The sequence below is a fragment of the Branchiostoma lanceolatum genome, chromosome 4 (genome assembly GCF_035083965.1).
Source record: "Branchiostoma lanceolatum isolate klBraLanc5 chromosome 4, klBraLanc5.hap2, whole genome shotgun sequence".
NCBI lineage: Eukaryota > Metazoa > Chordata > Leptocardii > Amphioxiformes > Branchiostomatidae > Branchiostoma > Branchiostoma lanceolatum.
Genome location: NC_089725.1, coordinates 24,252,898 through 24,268,711, shown reverse-complemented (window position 1 = coordinate 24,268,711; position 15,814 = coordinate 24,252,898). Strand labels below are relative to the sequence as shown.

Here is a 15,814-nt window from a genome sequence, read left to right as displayed (position 1 = left end):
GTAATAACATCGCTAGGGAAATTCTGAAGATAAAAATATTATTTATTTATTTATTTGTCAGGCCAGGGTAAGCTTGCTTAGTACATGTTTTATTGGCTTTCTGTAGATAGTGGATGTTTAAAGGAAGCCAAAAGGTATGGTCGGGAATCCTACTATGCTATGCTAAATATACCAAAAAGTATAGTCTCTATCGAAATTGCATTAGTACGTCATAATTCACTGTTATATTATTAATTATCGTGGCATATGCCGCCGCCCGGTGACCTCGGTTGACCTCTACTGCCTCGTGACCCCGCGTGACGACCGCGTGACGTCACAGGTCTGAGCGTCCCACTTGCTAGCTGCCCGCGTGCCTCACAAACATTGCTGTCTGAACTCCGAAGACTTAGATCATGGAGATTAAAGAGAATCCAGTTGAAAATGAAGACTTTGACGACTTTGATATCCGCCCTACCACTGAATGCAAGACCTGTGACGTCATGCGGTCGTCACGAGGGGTCACGAGGCAGTAGAGGTCAACCGAGGTCACCGGGCGGCGGGGTATGCCGCGATTTTTTTAATTGATAATATAGCGGTGCCGCCGGTGAATTATGACGGACTAATGTAATTTCGATGGAGACTATACTTTTTGGTATATTTAGCATAGCAAAGTAGGATTCCCGACCATACCTTTTGGCTTCCTTTAAAGGTGAAGATCTTTTTCTTTTTCATCGCATTTGATGCACCATGTGCATCTGTTCATTCAACAAAGATTGATTTTTTGCTGTAATTCTATATGTCAGGGTACAGATGGCAACTTGACAGAATTGCCGATTGAAGTGTCAATAGAGATCCTTATTGGATTAGATTATTGGACTAGATTTAAAGAAATTTCTTTAAAAGAGAGAACTTTTCAACTTCCATTTATGTCACTTAAGATCAATGGATTGACTTGAAACTCAGGGCTTATGAATGGGAGACCGCCCTTACACCAAGGCGGTTTAAACCTCCTTGCTTACACATTCCTAGCATCTTGAGTCTCAGAGACTCTGATTAGGAACTCTACTGTAGATCTAGAATCAGCGATTCCGCCAGATCCCGATCTCTACCCAGACATATGTACTATGGTATTGTTAATTATGTAGCCCAGCTCACATTTTCCCATTTCTGCAGTTGGCAGGTAACTATGTGAAGAACATCAGGCACAGAGAAATGTCATGTCAGGACATCAAGGTGGCCATGTGTGCAGACAAGGTAAGAGTCCTCTCGTGCTCCTTATAAACTCCGAACCTTAAGGTATAACTGTAGATCATTATGTTTTGAGTCAGTTTTACTTATTTATTTATTTATTGGTTCAGCATGTACATTGAGTCAGCCTTATTTGCAAACCTAAGTGAACTGTAGACCAGTAGCCTGAGTGTCAGCCTTGTTGGCAAACTTCAGCTAACTTTAGACTCTAGTGCACAGGGTAAAGATAGTACAGACCGGCTTTCAGATTGATAGTTAAGTCAGCAGTCTATGATTGTGGCTTCTGGATTGATGGAATGCATTAAAATCAACTTCATAAGGTTATCATTTGCCCACATCACAAGAAAATCTCTTGGTTCAGAAAATAAGAAGTTAGATTCATGTGTGTTTTGCTGATGGCAATAATAACAATCATCCACACTCCTCAGGTTCTAATAAACGTGTTCTATGAAGATGAGGACATGAGGCTGTCCAATATAAAAGAGTACAAGAAAATCTCACGATAAATTGGTTCAGAAAATAAGAAGTTAGATTGTGGGAAGTTGTGCTGATGGCAATGTTTACAATCATCCACACTCCCCAGGTTCTAATAAACATGTTCCATCAAGTTGAGGAAATGAGGCTTTCCAATGTGGAAGAGTACAAGAAAATCTATTGAGAAATTGGTTCAGAAAATTAGAAGTTACATTTTTGTCTATGTTGTACTGATCGCAATGTTTTCAATTATCCACACTCCTCAGGTTCTCATGGACATGTTCCACCAAGATGAGGACATGAGCCTGTCCAACGTGGAAGAGGAACCACCGCCCATCCGCAGGGGGTCACTGTCATTTGAGGAGCAGGTGAGATCTCGTTGTGTAATCCTGGTGTTGTGTGATGTTGATTTTGAAAAAAAAAAAAACGTAATGTACTTTTGTACAGCCATGATGCAGCATGGAGGCCTGACCTGTGCTTTCTATTCATCCACAGGTGAAGGAACTGATCATGGAAGAGACTCAGTACATCAGGGACCTCAACATGATTATCAAGGTCTTCAGAGACCCCATGGCTGTAAACCCCAAACTCTTCTCAGAGCAGGTCGGTACTGTAAATCATTGTTTGATTGATTCATAACTGGAAAAAACAGTGTATATACTGTCATTCAATAAGTTGTTTTTCATGTTAACGCTGATTAGTGAACTCTGGATGATGAAGAATCCAAAGAAACTTGAAGAGACATCCAGTTGAACAATCATTCCTTTCACCAGTAACACATTTTTAGCAACAACAATGCCCAACCATATAAGCTGGTGTCTAACTGCCCCTGTCCCTCCAGGACCTGGACCAGATCTTCAGTAACATCCTGGACGTCCATGAGCTGTCCATCACGTTCCTGGGGCTGCTGGAGGACACCATGGAGATGACAGACGAGAACAACCCTGCTGCTGCGGCAGGAGGCTGCTTCGAGGAGATGGCAGAGGTAGGTGTCTGCAAGCATAGCGGGAAGGGCACTGAGGAGCATATAGAAACCTTACTGATGAGTAAATTCATCATATGGCTAATATTTGAAGATGCTAGAGGACAGTCCGTCACATTGTAGGGAAAGGCAAATATTTTCTCTCTTCAATTTGGATTGGGTACTTTCTGACTGCTCTTTTTATTTGTTGATGGTCGTAGTGAATGTTTGGGGTACAGGAAGGCATGTGACAATAAATGGGGTGAAATGTGGATAGTTTAATTTGATTCTTTGAGCTGTCCTTTGTGCTGAAAAAGAGGCTGTTCACAGCTCACTCACTGTCTGTAAAGGATTAATGCAGGCCATGCAATGACCTCTATCTGACCTTGCCCGTGTGCCCCCCTCCCCAGAATGCAGAGTTTGATGTGTACCTGACCTATGCTCAGGACATGATGAGTCCGGCCAGCAGACAGAGGCACAGTCAAGTCCTGGTCAAACCTAAAGTTGCCCTGTTTTTTCAGGTAATTCAATATATTCTTAGCTGCAGTGTATCCTGTGTCTTGTCATGATAAAGTGTTTTTCATATCAAACTGTGGGTACATGCCATCTGAGTGTTTACTTTCTCCTTACTGCAGGAGCCTTTTGGCACCAGATTTGTATTGGCTGCCAGTTTAGGCAGCAGGGAGAATTTTTATGTTCTCATAATTTTTTTTGCAATTTCAGGTGCTTAAGAAGACTATGCGTTCAAATATAAGCCACAAGATAAAGTCATTCATGCACTGAACCGCAGGCTTGTTTTTTTTTCACATAAGTTTTGAAGGGCTTCAACTGTTATAATGGTTTGGGGAAAAGGTAAACAAGGGAACGCTGGCAAATGATAAATCCCTAACCAAGACTAGCTGCTGGATACCATTCTGTGTGAGCACCAATGGAAAACACATTCACTCCTCTGCAGTACTACGAATGTTACATCATATTCTGTTTCCTACAGTCTGTAAGTCAAGGCTTTAAGGAGGCTGTTCAGTATGTCCTGCCCAAGCTGCTGCTAGAACCCATCTACCATTGTCTGCACTACTTCGAGGTTATAAAGGTAGGTGAAATGGCATATTCTTCACCTTTTTTTGTTTAAACATAATTTTCTGAAATTCTCAGGTTTAAGACAAAATGGTAAATGTGAACTATGCTAAAAGGCAAAGCTGACCTGATTATTAGAATGATAACCACAGTTAATCGAGTACTAGATGAAATGAGCAAAACCATAGTGTGTACTCAGCCTATATGATGACACATTTATCCATCAAGAGAGATGAAGTGTCTCAGATGCTGTAACTCCCCACACCTGCTGACCAGTCTGTTTTGTGTTCTGTAGCTACTATTGAAGACCTGTCCAGATGAGGAGGATAAAGAAAGCCTGGAACAGGTGTGTACCATCCTGCACTGTTCTGTGCTTATCGTTATAAATCTGCATCTTGTAGAGTAACACCAGACATTTGCATTGGTATCCCGTGATAGAGTACATGTAGATAGCAATGTTTTTTGATGGGATATTTAGAACAATTCTTGATAAAAATTATGATACCACACTATGATTGTGAATATGAGTCTTTGTATTTTTTCAAAGTAAATGTGTTCTTTATTTTCTGTTCCCACCAGGCACATGGTACACTCAGACCACTCCAGCTACAACTAGAAAGAATATGTGAAGGAAAGTTGCCAAAAAGAAAACCAGGGTAGGTTTGGAGTTCCAGCTCCTACTTTGGATGACATTAGAAACCTTGCCCAGGTATAAACTAACATTGCAATGCTGCACATGGACAATATTATCACACTATCACATTTGTTTACTGCATTGTTCTTGGCTGAAAATATCCGCAAAAATATTTCAAATACCTTTGTGGTGTTTTTAAAATTGATCGAAAATAGCTGATTTCTTGTTGAACTTGAATGCAATCTCTCATGTGGATGAAGACTTGACTTATGATGTATTTTCAGGGACTACTCAATCAGATTCCAGCGGAGGCCGGGGAATAGATCGTCACTAGCCAAACTGAATGAGATTCAGAAGAGCATTGATGGGTGGGAGGGCAAAGACATAGGGCAAAGCTGCAATGAGTTCATCATGGGTGAGAAAATCAGAGAGTTTTCCATACTAGTAGTATTTCTGCTGTATAAGAATGTATGTATGCAAGTTGTATAAACTGTGTCAGATAGACAATGTACAAGCACTGACAAAACTGTTGAAGAATTTTTTCTTTTGTTTTTGGGCTGACTGTTCTTTCAAATGAAGAGTTTTATGGAATATTTGAGTCAGCAGTATGTCTGACAAAATGTAATGTTGTTATAGTGGTCACTCATAGGAATACACTGTAGTGCCTTTTCAGACAATATGGATTTGAATTAAAAAGCAGAGAAACTTGATATGTAAGAATATCATTTTCACCCTATGTCAATACCATATTGAAACCAAGCAATATTTAGATGGTGTACTTACTATTATTCTTTCACAGATGGACAACTAGGAATGTTTAGCAAGAACAGGGCGACAGAGAGACATGTGTTCCTGTTCGACGGCCTGATTCTGGCGTGCAAGCCGAACCAGCGTCGCTCAGTCACAGGCAACGCCACAGAGTACCGGTTAAAGGAGACCTTCTTCATGAGGAAAATAGTCATCAACGACAAGGAGGACTGCGATGGTGGGTCACTGTCTTGTTTGTTTGTTTGAACCTTTGTTTCTTTATGGGAAGCTCAAGTCAGCCTGTAGGTTGCTTTTCATTAACCTTCTACCTGCTGCCTAACTCTGTAACCAATGGGGAATTGGGTGCCAAATGGCTACTTTAAAGTGCTAAAGGTTAAAAAAAATAAGGTCATGAGGGAGGAGGTGAGGGTCAGACAAATTATGAGAAAGATACAGATTACATGATTAAAGTCCTAATAGACCAACAAACACGGAGTGGTATCCTTACACATACATGGTATCACAAAAACACATAACAGTGTTAGCAATGATACTACATGTAACCATGTACTTAAAGGATGCAATATTTTCTCACAGTTTCACTTATTCTAAGGTTCTTTCATAGCCGTTCTTTCAAGTCTGTTATGTTTGAATCTTACCCTACCATGCAACTGTAGTTAGTAATTTGTTATCCAAATAGTTCCTTATTGTATGGTTTAGAAACAAGTAAAGTATAGTTGATTTAATACTGTTGACTACCCAGATACAGATTGTATAATTATCCAGATGCATGTGCCTTTATAGAATCTGATGTATTAAGTGAAAAATTGTGTCCCTCTTTTTTTCTTCAGAAATAAAACATGCCTTTGAGATTGTGGCCAGAGACCAGCCCAACACGATCTTCTTTGCCAAAAACGAGGATGAGAAGAACAACTGGATGGCTGCACTGATCACTCTGCACTGTAGAAGGTAAGTAAGATTAGAGCAAAGAGGAAAGCAAAGCTGCATTCACCCAATGCATCATAATTTACCGTACCTAAGTACAGTCAAACCTGGTCCCGGCGCAGACAACCACCTCCAGTCACAAGCCACATTAAAACAGTCCTGTCCATTTTGGCATGGTTAACCCCACCCTGTCCTAAAAAACGCCTGTCTTCAGCAACCATGTTGCCTTGGTCCCTTGAGTAGTTGCTGAATCCAGGTTTGACAGTACAATTCTTTTTCTTACATACACCTTCACTGTTTTCTCCTTTTCTGTCTTTCAATTCCTCTGTTCCTTGTTTCTACTGTTTTCTACTATTGACTTGTCACTTATCTCTGCTGCTATCCTCACCTCACTCCACCCCGCCTGTTACCCTGTTCCCTGTTCTTCCGATATGACCATGATGCTTTTCTGTCTGTACACCTGTGTGTGTCTCCTGTGTGACAGTTCACCATACAGGTACTCCTAATGTTCCTCTCCATTAGTCCATACCACCATAATGTAGCTGGGCTCTCTAGCAGAAAAGGCATAAAGCATTTCCCTTGGCATGCTGGGATGAACAGAGATTGCTGGGAGCAGTGGGCAAACAAAATTATTCCCATGACAACTCAAGCCAGACCAGACACAGTGCCAAGGACGCGTTGTCGTGGTTTTTTTTTTTTTTTGCCCCATGATGTGTGAAAACATCTCTGCTATTTGCATCAGGCGGTCATTTGCAAACTGTTTGTGGAAACCTGCTTTGGTTCCTATATGTTGAAAATGGACAAGATGTAAATGTTAACTGACTTGAAATATACATACTTTCAAATGTAACAAAGGAGCAGACAAGGCTCAGTAAGCAGAAATGGTGCAACTGGTGCACTGTGAATGTTTGAACAAGATCTTATTTTTGTAAGTATTGTGAATGAAAAGATGGTTGAAAATGTTGCCGATAGAGGCTTTTAAATCCCATAGCTTTCGTATTAACTTGAAGGCAAAATGGATGGATGCATGGCTATTCCAATATCTTTACTACAGCAGCCTCATCATTTAAGGTGACTTACACATCTTCTCATCTGTCTTTGTGTTCTGTCCTTTTTTCTTTCTGCTTTGTGACACTTTCCCCTTTCTGTGTTTGTGGTGGGTTGCTGTTCAGTTTCCAAATTACGTAGTACTACACATTGTTTCATCCTGCTACAGAGAATATCTACACATGTTTTATAGTAGAATTCAGCTGGTGACCTGTTTTTCCCTCTCTCACTACAGTACACTGGAGAGAATGTTGGACAGCATACTACTGGAGGAAGAAAAGAAACAACCCTTAAGATTACCAGACGAGTCTCAGTATAGGTGGGTATTTCGTAGTTACAGATATCACCATGATTGCTGAGGAAACCATATTGCGAAGTAAAGAAAATTGCCTTAGCTGGCATGACAAGTTTTGTACGTGGATGAAAGTTAGACATCCAGGTAGAACATTACTTGATAGTACAAAATAAATAAAGCAATTGGATAAATTCTCTAAAGGGTCAGATGTTTCAGACAGCTATCAGTCATCAGTGACTGAGAATGAGTATGAAGACAAGTGTACACTGTATATCTGAATTGATATGTCAGTGAGACAAGTTTTGTAGTATTTTAAATGTCACATTGTAGTATCATTCTAAATGTCTGATTTTTTACTAGACATTTTGGACTGGCCTTTGGCTTACACTAGTATGGAATATTTCTCACACATGTACTTTTGAATGATACTCTTGGATGTCAATGTACGTATCTGTGCAAACACCTTTCATGTTTCCTTATGTGAAATGTTCTGTTACAGGTTTGCCATGGAAGACCGGCCAGACAACATTGTGTTTGAGGACAATCAGCAGTCCCTGGTGGGGGTTCCTGTCATCAAGGGCGGCTCGCTCATCAAGCTCATAGAAAGACTCACATATCACATGTATGCAGGTGGGTTAGTAGAGCCAGGAACAGATTCTTCAGGCCATGTGAATCATAAGTACCACACAACATACTGTAATTCTTGATTTGTTAACTGTCACTTAATTTTAGCTGATTCAACGGTCACTAGTCAACAGCTAGAATTTCATCACAAATATTTGATCACTAATATTTGAGACAGTAATGTCTGTTCCCACCGTTGATATTAAGTGCTGTGACCTACTCCATTTTCCCCGAACCACTATATGTTCCTGCCGCTATATTAAAGTGATTTACAGTACTGCATCAGGGTTTTCCCATCCAAAATATCTATAAACTTGCCCTGGAGCAATCTATATGGACAGAATCTAAGCAGTTGTATTGAGGAGCTGAAATTTAAGGTAGCACAGCCCAGTACAGCATATGATAAAGAAAGGTCATGTGAAAGTTTTTTTTTTACCTATAGAGCTCGTACATAAGAAGTGCCACACTTTGATAGTATCAGTAAATGGAACTCAGGAAGTGGTAGACATTCAAAAGTGATTATCTTGAATGTTCATCGCTTGAATGTGTATCCGTTGTCTCTTTGATTCTTCAGATCCTACCTTTGTGAGAACGTTCCTGACCACCTACCGGTCCATCAGCAAGCCTTGTGAGCTGCTAGACCTCCTTATAGAAAGATTTGAGATCCCTGAACCCTTCCCCACCCCCGAAGACCAGGCTGCTATTGACAGAGGAGAAGTGATTGTCCGAGAGGATCTGAAGAGGTTTCGGAAAGAGTACGCTCAACCTGTGCAACTCAGGTCAGCAAACGGACAGTTTTTATTTCATGCATGCAGATGTTAATGCAGCTTGTCTGATATACTTGCACCATTTGTGCAAGAAATCCCTGTAATACTGGTATGCAACCAAAAAATAATGGATGTATAAAATGTACATGTGTGTTGTGGTGCCCATAAATGTGGAAAAGTGTAGGCCAGACCTGTAGACTATTCTCCCTCTTCCATTAAGACGGCAGACACGATTGTCACCAGGGGAGTAAATAGTGCAACGTTACATTTTAATGGCTTTGTGTCTCTGAGAAAAGCGCATTTTCCAATCCCCACATCCATCCACAGAGTCAGCATTACCAAGAGTCAAGTAAAATGTCACAAAAAAGTAATGTTCTGAGTAAGGCTGAAACATCAAGGTCCCAACTTGTCCTTAAAATCCCTCACCAGTAGATATTCTGCCTCTGGCAACTTTTGAATGACTCTGAAATGTCGTGTTGAAATCCTAAAAAGTGAAAGGTGGAACCGTGGAAAGTAAGGGGATTTTGGGTTGATGATTTAAATGTCTGTATGCAATGTGTATCTGTGGTTGCCAAGTTTCCTACTTTAAGTACTCAATGCCTGAACCCCATCAAAGGAACGCTACACCCACCAGCTATCCACAGGCAAATGTGGAGTCCGACAAATGCAGCTTAAAACAACTTAATGGTCCCTGGCTTTCAAATAAACTTTTCATGAAACAACGGCCAATCCTAGGGTTTATAAGATTCAAGAATTCATAGAAAAGAAACTACAGACCTTAACATAAAACTGAAACTGCAGCTGAAAATGGTGGAATGAAAATATATAGCTAAAGTCTTGAACTTGTACTTATACTAGATGAAACCCACATTACATAAGTAGCAATGTCGCTGGAGTCATGGTTTATATAAGTTTCACTGCAAGCAGAAAACGTTACTTCAAGATTGTAGACTGCAAGCCGTAGCTTTAAATCCTATATACAATGTACATGTATATAATGCTGCTTGTCAATCATTGATCTTAATTGGGAGATTCCTTTGTCAAAGCAAGAAGATTAGGTGGATAGGGACCCCTGATGAGACAGAGATAGAGGCAGTCTGTTGTACCCAGCTATTATCCTTATTACCTTCCAGTAAATTTGACAAAATACAAAACCTTCCTCCCAGCTTTCCTGGGCAATGACAGCAGACTTCCACCAGTCTGCATAACGACCTTACGCTACCCTTTGATTGGTTAGAACAATTACAGATCGTTGGGTAACCTGGTGACCTGACCTATGACCCCTCATGCATGGAGTAGTGATCCCAAACAGTGAAACCTTAGATCTGGCGATTTGGTCAGGGCTGTGCTGTACATATCATGGTGTGCCCCTGTTGTCATAACTTCTAATCTTATTCTCTTTTATCACTAGTAGTACTAGTCAGAGACCAAATATACTACTTGCTTTTTTTTTGCAAAGGTCTCTTGCACTCAATCCTAAAAGACACAACCCATCTCTTTGATATTACTTTTAGCACTCCAAAATTACTTTTAATTGCAAGAGTTGTTTAAACCAAAGAATTTTATGGCCTTGAAATTATGATATGTCCTTTATTCTGAAATGGAGTCAATTATCAGAGCAGCTTTTTTTGTGGTATTCTGAATCGTTCGTCGAGGGTATTTATTTCATCACACCATCACTTTTGTACGCTGTGTGCATGATAAAGACAGTGAGATAGATATCCCATTAAGCCCTGGTTGTAAATCTGCACCGTCCCTCGGGCAAATATTTCCTGCGACAATAAAAGTGATGCAGCCGCCTGGTGTGTTTTTTATGTGCGTTCTCTGCAGGGTTCTGAACGTGTTCCGCCACTGGGTAGACCACCACTTCTACGACTTCGAGCGAGACAAAGAGCTGTTGGACAAGCTGATGGAGTTCATCGAGGGGGTCAAAGGGAAGACCATGAGGAAATGGGTCGACTCCATCACTAAGATAGTTTCGCGACAGGTGGGGGATCTCTAGATCTATCTCAATCTATCTACATGCACATGTATTATCATACTCTTACAGAGTTTTAGCTAAAACAAAGTTAGTCCTCTAGTACTGTATTTGTTATGATACATGATGGAGTCTCTAGGTTCTTTCCATATTAAACATGTTTCCAATCCTTCCAACATTATATTTTAAGAATCTGATGTATTAACTACAAGAACATGAATTTTAGAATGCAACTGCAACAGTTTATCCAAGAAATCAAACCAGTGAATCTCTTCTACTGCATGTAATTGCACTTTGTATTAAGTGCTGTAAAGCAATTTGCATTTTGAGCCATTACTTTAATCTCATTATGCTGAATTACATGCAGGTCATCAAGTAGCAAATTGGAGATCTGGAGTTGCCTTTCCATCCCTACATTGCCAAAAAGGACCATAATTTCTTGGAGTACATGTATATTCCGTTCTTCCTCTTTTTGTTATAAAAAATATTTGTTTTTTTGTTATTTACAGACATCATGTGAAAATGTACCCAGGGAAATTACTTTTGAAAGAACCCCACCCTCCATAGAATGGTATATAGCAAGGACACCTGACCAGTTTGAGCTACTCACGGTAAGTAGATGATATCCTGTGTCTTGGTATGTGCATCACAGTGTAGACATGGTGCACACATACAATGGGCAAGCTTACTTTGTTTAGAAGTCAAGATTCTTCATGGTCTGTAAGACTACAGCTGCTACAAATTACATTGATATTAAATCTATCTGACCCACCAAATCTTGCACATCTTTAAAAGCAGTAGTCAGTTGTGCCAGAGACTTGTCTCATTCATCAGAGTCATAATGATATGTATTCGCATAACTCAACATTTGTATTAACAGATATGTCTCCTTTATAGTGCTCTCTCATGTATTTTTTCAATTCTTAACAAAAATCTTTTTTACTGTTTTCCACAGCTCCATCCAATAGAAATTGCCAGACAGTTGACGTTACTTGAGTTTGATTTATACAGGTGAGTGACCCGCTTAGAAGAACAAAGAAAGTCTTGTTTGAATATTCCACTTTTGTCTGCTTCAACTGCAGAATTTAGGCTAAAACTGTCTGTTTATCTATAAGCCTCTTGTATATACACTTGGCCAAATGGTATAGCCCTGGTCAGGCAATTTAATGCATTGCAGCTTAACATAGCATGTCTTATTGTCCTTCCTCAGAGCTGTGAAGCCGTCCGAGTTGGTAGGAAGTGTCTGGACCAAGAAAGACAAGCACAAGACGTCACCTAACTTACTCAAGATGATCCATCACTCTACATGTGTAAGCAACATAATAAATATTTCTCAGACATGTCAAGTTGATATTCCTTGTTTCAGTTATCATAAGATGAAGAGACTGAATGACTGAAGTTGAAAATGACATATTCCAATATAGTCTGTGTGACACAATCTCTCACTATCAGGATGTTTGGACCCCTTGCCAAGGGACCTGACCACAGTGGAAAGACTGCTAGTAGTGTGATTTAGCCAGACTAATTCCAATGTACTCAGACTTGCTTTGTTACAGTATATCTTAAGATAGACACCATTGCATTTTGTAAGACACTACAAATTAGCTACAGCTCAACATACCTTACAAAATTGTCCTGGGTTAGAATTAGTGATGTATGCTTTGTGTTTTGTAACCAGTTGACCAGATGGATGGAGAGGTGCATCGTGGAAGCTCGCAACATCGATGAAAGGGTGGCCATGTTGTCAAGAGTTATAGAGATCCTCATGGTGAGTTTGCTATGCATAAACCCTGAGACATCTTTTGTAACCATGAGCATGCTGGCATGCATTTTTTTTTTGCCTTTACCCTGGCAGTGTTAGTCCAGTCAATAATGCCCTCTTTTTTCTTCCTGTGTATTTTCTTGTGTGTCTCTCAATGTATTTCCGTGAAAGAAATTGTTTTGAAAACGAATAAATTTTGTAGCATACCAAGGGTTAATTACTACATGCTTGTCCTTGGAGTGTGACCCAACAAGGTAATTTAGATACATACTTGTCATAGCTACATGTATGTTCAATACAAGTGACATACCAGTAAACAGATATGATGAAAATATGCAGTGGATGCAGAAAGCTTTTCTGTCAAAGAAAGGTGACATAGGAGGAGAAAAAAATTATCTTTTGATTGACCTGATGATTTAACATGGCTGTTTTACTCTGTTTTCAATAAAGGTGTTCCAGGAACTGAACAATTTTAATGGAGTCCTGGAGATTGTGAGTGCGCTGGAATCAGCAGCAGTACACAGGCTGGAGCACACCTTTAAGGTGAGACTACCTGTAACACTCACTTTCTACATCTCTGTCTGCCCAAAAGCAGTGTTTTAAAGATGTTTCTAGTAGTACCAGTTTGAATCTTGAAGTCTCCTGTGTGATGGCATACTAGAAAAATATAAGACATACAGTATTGGGGCTGCAGCAGGCTGTACATGTATGTGATCCTAGTGAAGTGGGTTTATTGTGAACCAGCCGGCTCGAACAAATGCAGGTTAGGTGCCTGGCACACAACTCCACTTTTACCTGCACTATTAAATCTGCATAATGGAGGTGCTATTTTGATCCCCATATATTCTACATCCTTTGTAATTTTTATGGAGTATTTTGGATACCGTTGTAGTTGGCTGTGATTATTCACTGACAATTTGTACAGATTTTACAGTCCATAAGGCTTGCTTTCTCAGGTCGGTCATTTTTACCGCTTACCCTCCGCAATCTTCTTACAGCAAGTGTCTGAGAAGAAGCTGGCTGCCCTGGATGCTGCCAAGGAGTTAAATGCTGATCACTACAAGAAGTACACTGAGAAGCTACGCTCCATCAACCCACCATGTGTGCCTTTTTTTGGTAAGTAGTGCAAAAAAAAAAATGATTTACATGTAGAGTCGCCATCATTTCACAGTAATAATCAGTGATCTTGCAAAATTGAATCAGGTCATGTTTCAGTCTTGTGTTTGTTGTGCTCCATCCCTTGTCACTCTGCTAACGCCATGTTGATTTGATTATGTGAATGACAGCCGAGTGTGCATCAATTTTTGTCCCTTTCCAAAATAACAAAAACGTTTTTGGCCATACTGTAAATCATGCAAAGCAGCTGCAAAATGAGAAAATGTATGCTATAAATTGCACACAAAAAAATCGGAAAATGGAAACTATTGTTGTAGAATGCCAAAACCAATTGCAATTTCTAAAAAGAAGATGTGAAAGAACAGAAATGAAGAATCTATCATTCGGTATACTATACCCTGTTTGTTAAGTTTTATTGATCCTTCCTGACGATGTAGATTTCATAATAAAGGCAACTTTTTTTTTGTTTTCATTTGCACGCTCACATCAGTTTTGGGGTTCCCAGAGGATGCCATCCATATAATCAAATCAACATGGCCTCACTGTGTGAAATATTGTTTGCTTTGTTTGTCATATTCGTGTTTCACGTAACTCAGTATGTACCCAGCATCACATAGTTAGCATTCTAATAATTCATACATGTACTCATCATGCATACAAAAAAAAACTGCTTCTTGCTCTTATTGTATCAAATTAAAAAAAGAGCAGTGCTTTGGAATCAGAATAATCACTCTTTGGAAGCTAAAAAATCACTCTTTGGAAGCTGAATAATCACTCTTTGGAAGCTGAATAATCACTCTTTGGAAGCTGGATAATCACTCTTTGGAAGGAACCAGAAACAACACTTTTGATTTTCTGCTGTGCCATCCTTGACCGTCCTTTATTCACACTGATTGGATCAGAGTCCACCCACTGTTTCATGGATGCTTTCCTTCTCCCCCAAACTACGCCTACGCACGCCTGTGCACTTACCAGAGAGGGTCCTTTATCTAATCTACATGGTTATGTATTCACCAACTGTGTCCAAATGTTAGGAAATAGAAGTAATATTTGACTGAAATTTGTCACACCCACATGATTCTTCAACAGCATCTATCCACATAGTAGAGGCCAGAGCTGTGCATAAAATTGCATTTTTTACCCTCCCTGCAGTTCCCTGTGCTGTCACATCATAGGATACGTCAACAGGGCCACAATGTATTTCAGTTGCCCCTATTCCATGATGTGTTAGGCAAAGTGTGATTTTTTTGACAAATACTAGTATACCTATATGATTTTGTTACCTTTATTCCTCAGGCATGTACTTGACTAACATACTTAAGACAGAAGAAGGCAACCCAGACTTCCTCCCAAACTACCCCGACGGGATCATCAACTTCAGCAAGAGAAGAAAAGTTGCTGAGATCACAGGGGAGATCCAGCAGTACCAGAACCAGCCGTACTGTCTAACTGTGGAGCAGGACGTCAGGGTAGGTTAACACAGGGGGGCGGGTTTAGAGGGGGAGAGAAAGGGGAGGGGGGTCCAGCAGTACTATAACCAGCCCTACTGTCTAACTGTGGAGCAGGACATCAGGGTACATGTAGGTCTCATGGGGGAGCAGGTTTAGGAGGGGGGAGGGGAGGAGGATCCAGCAGTACCAGAACCAACCGTACTGTCTAAGGCGCGCTTTACACTTGGCGCGCTTTGAATAATCCGAACCGGTTCAATACCGATTCGGTTGTCTTTAGACCTACAGGCGGAAGTGCAGTGCGCCACCTGTGGCGCAAGATATTACAGTCGCGCTCGATTCAAAATGGTGGTAGAAGAGCCACTTATTATTTTCGTCTCGCAGTAGTTCATATTTATTATGTTTGCTGCATGCGTTTTCTTGCATATGAGACGCTGCGTACGCGCCCAACAAAAAAAGGAGGATGAGACGCATGTACAGGGACGGGCAAGACCCGCCGGCGTTCGCCCTCGCCGCGCTGTCGGTACTGCAAGCCGGGCATGTTGATTGGGTCATAGGAGAACACCAAAGAAGCAGCCACTGGTGGCAGGCCATTGCACTTGAAGCATTCGACAACTTTCAATGACAATTGCACAAACGTTTCAGAATGAGGAAAATATGCTTCTATTGCTAGCGCAGGCTTATTAGCATATCATTATCATGACCTCCTAAGCGT

General features: G+C 40.5%; 1 protein-coding gene across 1 annotated transcript in view; it reads left to right on the top strand.

Annotated features, from left to right (window-relative positions):
- LOC136433540 (son of sevenless homolog 2-like) overlaps positions 1-15,814 on the top strand; it is a 32,592-nt gene that overhangs the window by 9,763 nt on the left and 7,015 nt on the right. The window contains exons 5-26 of the mRNA XM_066425851.1: positions 1,153-1,233; positions 1,968-2,069; positions 2,197-2,304; positions 2,543-2,686; positions 3,073-3,183; positions 3,654-3,752; positions 4,032-4,082; positions 4,316-4,392; positions 4,655-4,785; positions 5,170-5,355; positions 5,969-6,086; positions 7,345-7,428; positions 7,904-8,034; positions 8,603-8,807; positions 10,626-10,782; positions 11,283-11,384; positions 11,729-11,784; positions 11,984-12,083; positions 12,452-12,541; positions 12,986-13,078; positions 13,534-13,651; positions 14,948-15,120. Coding sequence (XP_066281948.1) covers positions 1,153-1,233; positions 1,968-2,069; positions 2,197-2,304; positions 2,543-2,686; positions 3,073-3,183; positions 3,654-3,752; positions 4,032-4,082; positions 4,316-4,392; positions 4,655-4,785; positions 5,170-5,355; positions 5,969-6,086; positions 7,345-7,428; positions 7,904-8,034; positions 8,603-8,807; positions 10,626-10,782; positions 11,283-11,384; positions 11,729-11,784; positions 11,984-12,083; positions 12,452-12,541; positions 12,986-13,078; positions 13,534-13,651; positions 14,948-15,120 — 2,517 coding nt within the window. The remainder of the gene's footprint in view (positions 1-1,152; positions 1,234-1,967; positions 2,070-2,196; positions 2,305-2,542; positions 2,687-3,072; positions 3,184-3,653; positions 3,753-4,031; positions 4,083-4,315; positions 4,393-4,654; positions 4,786-5,169; positions 5,356-5,968; positions 6,087-7,344; positions 7,429-7,903; positions 8,035-8,602; positions 8,808-10,625; positions 10,783-11,282; positions 11,385-11,728; positions 11,785-11,983; positions 12,084-12,451; positions 12,542-12,985; positions 13,079-13,533; positions 13,652-14,947; positions 15,121-15,814) is intronic.